Source organism: Cannabis sativa, chromosome 6 (genome assembly GCF_029168945.1).
Source record: "Cannabis sativa cultivar Pink pepper isolate KNU-18-1 chromosome 6, ASM2916894v1, whole genome shotgun sequence".
Classification (NCBI taxonomy): Eukaryota; Viridiplantae; Streptophyta; class Magnoliopsida; order Rosales; family Cannabaceae; genus Cannabis; species Cannabis sativa.
The window spans coordinates 73,932,036-73,942,790 of NC_083606.1; the positions used below are offsets into that span (position 1 = coordinate 73,932,036).

The 10,755-nt window shown below is 29.8% G+C and overlaps 1 protein-coding gene across 4 annotated transcripts; it reads left to right on the forward strand.

Moving 5' to 3' along the window:
• The first annotated feature begins 1,564 nt into the window (after window positions 1–1,564).
• Window positions 1,565–5,183, forward strand: LOC115725402 (receptor-like protein EIX2). Of its 4 annotated transcripts, none has more exons than XM_061117653.1 (3): window positions 1,565–4,570; window positions 4,693–4,725; window positions 4,966–5,183. In XM_061117653.1, the coding sequence occupies exon 1, from the start codon at window positions 1,727–1,729 to the stop codon at window positions 4,565–4,567; it is 2,841 nt and encodes a 946-aa protein (XP_060973636.1). In that variant the 5' UTR covers window positions 1,565–1,726; the 3' UTR covers window positions 4,568–4,570; window positions 4,693–4,725; window positions 4,966–5,183. The 4 variants fall into 4 exon arrangements, 3 of the variants coding, with proteins under 3 accessions (XP_060973636.1, XP_060973637.1, XP_060973638.1); XR_004013394.2 differs by having other exon boundaries at window positions 1,595–4,570; window positions 4,664–4,725; XM_061117654.1 differs by having other exon boundaries at window positions 1,595–4,570; window positions 4,664–5,183.
• The last annotated feature ends 5,572 nt before the right edge of the window (window positions 5,184–10,755 follow it).

A 10,755-nucleotide genomic window follows, 5' to 3' on the forward strand; every position in this document is an offset into this window, starting at 1 on the left:
CGGATGAACTTTACCAATAAAATAATATATTTCTTTAATTATTTAAAAACAACATTTTACATCATTAAAGACAACATCTTTAATTATTATATCCTAACTAGAATTGATTAATATTATTGTAATATATTGACTTATAAATAATGGGTTGACTTAAAAAGTTGTTCTTCTTGACTAGCTATAGTTGAATGATCATCATATATGTATGTAATTCCTCTCAATATCATCCATATACAATAGAACTATATAATTATGGGACTAATTAGAATTTTTATCTCTTGAATTTTGATATGTACTAAATTATACCGTTTAAATTTTTTTAACCATTAAAAATATATTCCCCATAAATTATTGAGATTGTTGAATTTAAAGATTTTTATTCAATTTGATTCAATTTTACTAATTTTTTTGATTGTCTATGTACTAAATTATATATGCTTCCTTAACTTTAATATCTAATAAATCATTTCTCAAATTTTAATATGTACCAAATTATGCTTTTATTCATATTAAACTTTTCTTACCAAAATCTGACAAAAATTCTTAAATCTAACCGTGTTAATATAGTTCAGGGAGATTTTTAACGGCCTTAAAAACATAATTTAGTATATGTCAAAATTCAAGAAACAAAAACCATAATTAGCCTAATTATAAATTTGTAATGATGATCATTTGAACCCCAATTTCGATACAGTGATTATTCGAAAATTTTAAAAAATGATAGTATATATATGCCTAATATATACACTATAAAAATTGTTATTTTTAGTGACAATTTTTTTGTCACAACACAATTATTTTTTGAGTAAATGTAATTTTTAGTCACAACAAAATGTTACTTGTGACTAAAACATACTATTTAGTTACAAGTTGTCACTAATTTAGTTTTAGTCACAACAAGTATTGTGATTAAAAATACATTTAGTCACGATAAATTGTAATTTTTGTGACTAATATTTTTACCCACGGACCTTTTAGTCATAACATAGGAATCAAGATTTATAATTAGTCACAATTTTTTCACTTTTAGTCACAAGTTTTGTTGTGATTAAAAGTAAAAAAATTTGTAGTGATATGTAAGCGATTTCTGACACAAATTACAGAGTTCTAAAAATATAACTTAAGTATTATTAGCTGCCAAAAATTAAACTTAGATATTTATTTACAACTGAAAGTTAAACTTAAATATTTATGACACAAATTACTCAATATATATTATTAAAGAATCCTAAACAATTAATAACATACATATGATCATGACTTTAATTTCCTTTACTTTTTCATGATTCTCAAAAAAAAAAAAGAAAAAAAAAAAGATATCATCATTGAGAAATTTCATAGAAATATAACGACCATACACATTATTTTTGTCGCTTAATATAAAGTTGATAAAGCCAATAACCAACACGTTTTCCACTTTACCAATAAACACACATACTACTTTTATCTCATATCAACCTATATTACTAAAAGATATATATAATAATGGAAATAATTATTGAAATTTCATTTTCTCTCTTTATTGTTAAAATTATTTATATATGTGAAATATTATACAAGTCATCTCTCTTGAGTCAACACAAGAAAAGGAAAAAGCTAGCTAATTTCATAAGTTATAAGGATATTGATTTGTTATAAATAGAATACTAGCCACAAGCTAAGACTGCAAACCGAAACATTAGTCTTAATTATAAGTTAATATCTATATTGTGTGATTTGTGAGAATTATATGATGAGTATTTTATTTGTAGTGGGGTTTATGTTTATGCTCTTGTTTTCCACAACTGCAAATGTGGTGAATTCAAATGAGCGTAATAATACACCTCAATGCATTCCCAAAGAGAGAGAGGCTCTCTTAAAGTTTAAGACCACTTTAAATGATTCTCAAGGGAATTATCTATCCTCCTGGTCCAATAATAGCACCACTCAAAACTGTTGTGAATGGAGACACATCACTTGTGACGACCAAACCAGCCATGTTGTTTATGTTGATACTAGTGGAATTGACACACTTGGTGGCGAGATTGACTCTTCGTTGGCCGAACTACATCATTTGAAGGAATTGTACCTCTCTGACATGAACATCAGTCGGATCCCAAAGTTTATTGGCTCTTTCAAAGAGCTTACAAATCTCGATCTTAGTGAAAATCCAATAAGTGGAATTATTCCTCCACAGCTTGGAAATCTCACTAAATTGGAATATCTTGATCTTTCAAAAGGGACTTCTCAAATGACTATTGATAACCCTCGATGGCTCTCCCAACTTACTTCTCTAGAGAATCTCTACATATCAAATTGTCGCCTTCTCAAGGTACCTGATCATACTTCATCATCCTCTATTTCCCATTCAAACTATTCCTTCACTTCTCTTCAACATCTTGAAATCTCTCAAAGTTTTATACATCCTGCAACAATTACTTGGTTACTAAATTCTACTATTAACCTAGAATTCTTGTATTTAAATGATAACAATCTTAGTGGAACAATATTACATGATCTTCTTGGAAATATATCAAGTTCCTCCAAGAATTCCTTAAAGTCTTTGCAGTTGAGTTCTAACCAACTTGGTGGGTTGATTGTTGATGACTTTGAAAATACCTTCCCTTATTTGAGTGAGCTTACTCTTGACAATAATCAGTTGGAAGGTAATTTTCCTAACCGTTTGAAAACATTTCCCAATCTTGAAAGATTAGATGTAAGTCATAACAAGTTCGTAGGATTATTGCCTGACCTTTCATCAATGCCAAATCTAATTAGTTTCATTGCATCCAACAATAAGTTCAGTGGTACTTTAAGTGAGAGTATTGGCAAGCTTGACAATTTAAGGGACTTAGATGTCTCTTCAAATCATCTTAGTGGGTATGTCTCTCACGTACTAAATCTACAATGCCCGAGCTTGAAGTACCTAGATATTTCCTATAACTTAGACATGACATCTAAATTCAACTCCAAATATCCTATCATCCCCTCATTTAAATTGGTATTCATAAATTTGGCTTCTTGCAAGTTAGGTCCTGAATTTCCTAATTGGCTACAAACCCAAACAGAACTCATATATCTAGACATTTCTAATTCAAGTATTTCTGGTCCTCTTCCTAATTGGTTCCCAAATATAACTTCCAACTTGAATTATTTAAATATGTCTCACAACCTTCTTAACAACAACTTGACCAATTTTCCACTTTCACAAGAAGCTGATCCTGTACTAGTTGACTTAAGTTCCAACCAATTCCAAGGTTCTATCCCACCTTCCCTTCTCGTTAATGCAACCTACTTGTATCTCTCCAATAACAAGTTCAACGAATTCAGTTGTGGAGCAAATGAGTGGGACAAGTCAATAGCAGTAATTGATATTTCTAATAACAATTTATTTGGAAACATTCCTGATTGTTGGGAAAATTTCAAACAATTGGGTGTACTTAATTTAGGATACAATAAGTTGTCTGGAAAGATTCCTAGCTTTATCAATATGACAAGTATTAAAACTTTACAATTGAGGCACAATAATTTCTCAGGAAATTTTCCTTCCTCATTGAAATATTGCACTTCACTTGAAGTTCTAGATTTGGGGAGAAACACTTTGAAAGGTCCAATACCCTCATGGATTGGGGAAAAACTAAACAACTTAGTTTTTCTCAGTTTGAAGTCAAATAAGTTTTATGGAAGTATCCCATTCAATCTTTGTCAACTTACTCAAATACAAATATTAGATTTCTCTTCTAATAATTTATCAGGATCCATACCTTCTTGTATTAAGAATTTCACTGCAATGGCTCAAATAAATTCTTCAGAGACGACCATCTCTTCAATCATGGAAATAGATCATTATCCTAATTTTTGTCCTAGATACAATCGTGGTTGTTTTGATTTCATTTGGTATGACAATAATGCTTCAATCACATGGAAAGGGGCACAACACGAGTATGTGAGGATTTTAGGATTACTAAGAGTTATTGACCTATCAAGTAACAAATTGACTGGGGAGATTCCTATAGAAGTGACTCATCTCTCTCAGTTGGTTGCACTAAATTTATCAAGGAATAATTTGTCTGGAAAAATTCCTAGAAAGATTGGGAAACTAATCAATCTTGAAGTGCTTGATTTGTCTCATAATAGAATAAGTGGAAAAATTCCCATAGGCCTTGCTGAGGTATCATACTTGAATTACTTAGATCTATCAAATAATCAATTGTCAGGAAGAATCCCTACTGGTACTCAATTACAAGGCTTCAATGCTGCTACATATGCCATGAATCTTTGTCTTTGTGGAACTCCTCTACCAAGTTCATGCCCTGGAGATGATGATGATGAGTCTTCGCATGTTCCCGCTTACGATTCAGCTCATGATGACAATGATAAAAATGGTGGAGAATGGCTTGACTTTTCGTGGTTTTACAAGGGAATTGGAGGTGGATTCATTATTGGATTTTGTGGTGTGTGTGGAAACTTATTAATCAATAATTCTTGGAGAGCTTCCTATTTTCGATTGATGCAAAATATTGGAGACTGGCTTTATGTGATGATCATCATTAAATGGAATTTCTTGAGGAGAAAACTTATTGAGCACTAACTAGTAAGTATTAATTTCTTTAGTAACTCTTTTAATTTATAAGAATATATAGTTTTAAAGATGATCAAAGTTCTAAATATAACTAACTTAATATAGAATTTTTTTTTTATTGTATTCTTTTGCAGATAGATTCTATTGTGAAGATAAGAATTAAGAAGGTAAATATTTAACACTAATTATTCTACTTTGTAGCTAAAGCACTCAAATCATCAATTTATTTACTTAATCTTTTAAAATACATTAAAATTTCACTTTTTTTTTATTATTTTACATCAAATTTATATATTAAACTATGCATCAAATTTTTTTATTTTTGTTCTCTATACTACTTTAATAATACATATCTCTAAAAATTTAACTTTTAGCATATTTTCTATTGATTTATACTTTTTTGATAGATATATCTTGTGGATGAAGATGTAAGTTCGAGATGGAAGGAAGATATATCTTGAGAATCAATTAATTTGGATCTCTATTTTAGCTTGTTTTTCATTTGGTTTTTCAGTTTGTTTGTCATGATCATCAATAATTTGTATTTTAATTTCACAATTGTTCTTTTAGAGTGTATTTGTGCTTGCTTAGTCTATAATAATAAAGTGTAAAATTTTCTTTGTCATGTATATAATGATGATATTTTGGAATTTTAACGTAAATTATAATTAATTATATACTACAAAAGCACTACAATGAAACAAGCTTATCTACAACAAATTTAAGCTTTAGGGGCGACCAATTTAGAGGCGACTTTATGTCGCCTCTAATAATAGGAGTATTAGGGGCGACAATACAATGTCGCCCCTAAAGGAATCTGATTATTTTTTATATATAATTTGTATACTATTAGGGGCGACTTTATAATTAATAGAGGCGACATTGTCGCCCCTAATAAAATTGAAATATATTTGTTGTGTTTGGGCGGGATTTTTCCCGCTAATAGTATTAGGAGCGACTTTTGTCGCCTCTAAAAATTTAATCTGACACACTTTATTTATTAGGGGCGACCTTTAGGGGCGACTTTTGTCGCCCCTAAAAGTTTACTTTTATATATAAAAAAACCCTAACATCTTCCCTAACCCCATTATCTATTTTATTTTTTTTCTGCGTTTTTTCTTTCACTCTGAATATCAACCAAAATACTAGAAAAACCAGCCACCCTTGCTTTGTGCGTTGTCTACGCCTTGCCCTTACCGCCCAGTCGTCCCCCGTCCCCGCCTCCACCCCTTCCTGCTCTCTTTCTTTCTCACCCCAATCGACGGAGCCATTATCGACCTGACCGTGTGTCGTCTTCGTCCCCGACCAGCCCCTCCACTTCCTTTGCTGCTGGTTCACCATTTTTCTAGCTGATTTTCATGGTGTGGTATTTATAATAATTTTATTTTTTAATTATTTAATAATAAATATTATTAATTTTTGTATGCTTTTTCTTTTTTAAAATCTAATATATATATATATATATATCTTTATATATTAAAAGTGCCTATCTAACGACAATTCTTGGTTTAACAGAATATACTTAAAAATAAAAGAATATTCTGTTAAATTTAACGATTAGGTTTGATCTCCCGTTAACAAATAAACCCAATAATTAAACCCAAAAAATTAAACAATCTTTTAAATATTAATAATCTCTTTTTAAATTAAAAAAATCATCTTAGCCACATATCTCTCTAACAAACCTATCTTGGGAGAATATTAATATTTTTTTTATTTATTTTTTAAAAAAGAAAAATATTTATATATTAAAGTTAACCTCACGTTATCTAATGTTTTCTCTGGATAAGCATAGGAAGCAGAAATACCACTTCTATCTTTGTGTGATTGCAGATATACCACTTCTGTCATTAACCCACTTTTTAGCTTTATAAATGGAGATGTTCATATAATATTAACACTTTACAGAATATTTATAGATATAAACTTACATTACATGCTATGTTAAAAAAAGAACTAAATAGAATAATCTACTACTCCAATAATAAATTTATTTACAATTTTATAATTACACTAATATTATTTTTAATACATTATTAAATAATATTTCAAATATAAATATTTAATTTTTTCAAACAAAAAATTTGTAATCTTTAAAAATAAAATACATTCAAAATCTTAAAAAGACCAAAATCTTAAATAAAACTAGCAATACGTGGCTCGACACGTACATTCACCTAGTATATATATATATATATATATATATATATATATATATACTTTATTGCCATCTTTCAGATATATTTTAGAGTTTTTAAGAGAGAAACTTCACCAATCTCAAATCTGAATGGAAGAAATTCTTTAGCCTACCTTTATGAATAGGTTTATTGAGGAGTTCAGAAAAAAAAAAAATTAATTTTTAGAAGCACTTGAGTCAAGTATGAAGAAGGAACATTGAGCTTTAGTTCTCCATTAAATTTAATGGAAGATGAGGTTGGAAGGCGTTGGTCTTTGGGCTTCTTCAAGAGCTTTAATCTTATTTTTTTATTATTCTTTTTGTACTATTTTTTTAACTTGTAAATGAGATAGTAAAAAATATACAAATATAAATAAATATGTATGTGTATACAAATGTAGAGTTGTTTATTTATAGTTTTTTTGGCACATCATGAATTTCTCTAATCTGTACAATTATATTTAATATAGTAATTATATAAAATAACAAATGGAAAAATAAAATGAGAAAAAAGAAAAGAAAAAGAAAACATTGTATGTTTAACGTACCCATATCAAATATTATAACTTATATCAAAAAATATTATAATTAAAAAAAACTACAATCACTATCTGTATTATTTTTTTTTTTTTAATATTAATTACGTTAGAGGCGACAAAAGTCGCCCCTAAAAGTCGAAATGAGAATCAGACAAAAACTTTTAGGGGCGACTTTTGTCGCCCCTAATTAGAGGCGACTGTTTTTGTCGCCCCTAATAATACTTTTAGGGGCGAATTATTAGAGGCGACCTTTTAAGGGCGACTTGTCGCCCCTAATAACTATTAGGGGCGATTTCTAGTACTATTAGAGGCGACAATTGTCGCCCCTAAAGCCTAATATAACAGGCATATAATCATACTAGGCTTCATTTATATAAAATTACATTTTATACTTTATTTATTTAATAAAACCTTATATGATATAGTATATCATAAGATTTATATATAAAAATAAAAAATAATATACTTCATCTAAAGCCTTACAAAAAAAAATATATACATCATCTAAATAAATTCATACAAAAAGTATATACAAAGTATTATTGAGCTTGTTGGATTCAAGGAATTCTTTCAAATTCCATTCAATTTTATTAAATGACGATTGACCATCTACCAAATCATGTTTTCCAAACTTTTGATATCTACCATTTCGTGCCTCTCGAACTTTGACATATATCAAACTATGCTTTGTGAACTTTCATCCACATCAAATTTCTATTTGTAAAATTAGATAAAAGTCCTTCAGTGTAACAATTTTAATAGTTTGGAAAAGATTTTAATGACTTAAAAAGTTCAGAAACATAACTTGGTACACGTTAAAATTCAAGAGAAAAAATTATTAATTAGTTTTATAATTTTGTAACATAATCTTTGTGATAAATTTATATATATTGTGATTAGCATAGATACAAATGAACTATAGCTATAATCTTGTAAAAGATATATAGTAGCTATAGTTGTCTATCACTACAAAAAATCTTACTTTTAGTCACAACAAAATTTGTGACTAAAAGTAAAACAATTGTGACTAATTATAAAACATCATTCTTATGTTGTGAAAATGTTCGTGGCTAAATGTATTAGTCACAAAAATTATAATTTGTTGTGACTAAATGTGTTTTTAGTCATAATACTTGTGACTAAAACTAAATTAGTGACTAGGAATGGCAAATTGGGGATTTTTCGCGGTTCGAGTCGGGGCCCCGATCCGATGGGGCAGCCCCGCCCCGGTACAATCGAATATCTAATCGAGTTTTCGCCCCGCCCCGCCCCGCCCCGGTCAGATTTTTTCGGATCGGGGCTGACCCGCCCCATTTGCCACCTCAATTTCAGCGTATGCTTATGTATAATACCAGCCCTATTGAGGTAACATCATCACAACTTAAATTAATTAAAATATACATATTACATAATATAATATCAGTAATAATTTGGAGCAGATAGTTGTACATGTATTATATACTTTAGAAAATTATCAGATAAAAAAACTAATACATCATTGTATATACGATTTGTCAATTTGTACCTAAAAAATCCTGACCAAAAAAAGTTTGCACCTAAAATGTGTCGAGCATATCACCTTTTGAATATTACCATTTAAAAACAAAATCATGATTTGACCCAATAATTAAAGATAAATTAACAAAATATATGCTATAGCCTATAATGAATTTTGTTGCATGCAATGTATTACTAAATATCTATATAAAGCCAACATATTCTTTTTTTTCTATCGATTTACATGGTGAAAAGTAATTTTTAAATTTACTCGGTTAGTAAAAAAAGTTTATTAAGGAATATAAAAAAAAATAAGAGAATATATATTTTTATTAAAAAAAAAACTCTTAATGTTAAATTTGATAAATTTTAAAATAATTATAAAATATAATTAAATACTTTAATTGATTCAATAAAATTTCTTATAAAATTTTAAGAAAATATTTTTCTCTTAACTTATAAAGTCACTTATAATATAAAATTTGAAGAAGTAAATTTGAAGAAAAAAAAAAAAAAATCGGGTCAAACCCGACCCAATTGGGTCGGGTCGGGTCAGACCCAATTAATTGTTTAAGGTAATCGGGGCGGGGCGGGGCGGGGCAATAGCTTGTCGGGGCGGGGCGGGTCAGAAGCGGGGCGGGGCAGACCCGCCCCATTTGCCATTCCTATTAGTGACAACTTGTAACTAAATATTATGTTTTAGTCACAAGTAATATTTTGTTGTGACTAAAAAATTATCACTAAAATCAGCTATTTTTTTATAGTGTATATATATATATGTAAATCAATATACACATAATTTTCGAAAGTTGTGTATGATCATGACATGTGATTATGAACATTATATTAGATAGAAACTTTCTCCACATTACTAACACTAAAGCCTATATACATAAACTCAAGTCAAGTCATGAGTCAAGCTCTCAGTCTCTAAACTTTTTTGTTTTTAACCATAATAATTCAAAAATCTAAACTGATCATAGACTAGACTAGAAAAATAGTATATCAATTTCACTTAAATTTATATAAAGTTATTAATGTTTACAGAATAATTATTATCCGACCCCAAAATATAAGCTATATAATTGAGTTGTTACTTGTTCTACTTAATGGGTCTTCTTATGTACCACAAAATTTATAATTTTGATTCTTGTTCTTATGTTATTTCACATGAAAATATGTTTATTCACAAATAACTGAATAAATGATTCTGAAGGTTATTTCTACTCCTGGTCCACCACTCAAAACTGTTGCGAATGGGTGTACATCACTTGTGACGACCAAACCAACCATGTTGTTTCCATTAATATTGGTGATCTTGTCACTACACTTTGTTAAACAGTTAATCATCTCTTAAATAGTTTGTTTTTCTGTTAATTACTGTTTAGGCTTATTGTTAGTAGTTAAGGTTGTTAATTTTGTATAACAACTTTTTTTTTGTCTTTTCTGTTGTAATACTTTCTGGTCTATAAATAAAGATGTGGCAACCTTTATTGGGTTAAGCCTTTGCATTTTTCATTTCGTGCCTCTGCAAGTTTTTTCCCCTGCTCATAGCATTCCTCTGTTCATACTTCACCTTCTTCATGGTATCATTGAGTCCCTGACCTGCGTCCATGGAATCTTCCACCTCCGATCCAACCACGGCAACCGCTGCTTCTTCGGTTCACTGGAACCCGTTTGCAAACTCCCTGTCTTCCTCACTCACCATCAAGCTCGGCCGACTCAACTATCTCTCATGGAAGTCTCAAATCGTCCCCACGGTCATAGGGCACGATCTTGATTCGATCTTGTTCTCGGATGTCACTCCACCAAAAACCTTGGTCAATGGAACTCCAAACTCCGAGTATCTGCAGTGGAAGAAGAAAGATCAACTTCTTCTTTCTTGGATTAGGTCTTCAATGTCTGAACCTATCCTTGCTTCTGTGGCAACTTACACAACAGCCTTCTCGGTTTGGAGGGCCCTTGAACAACGTTTTCATCCCAGA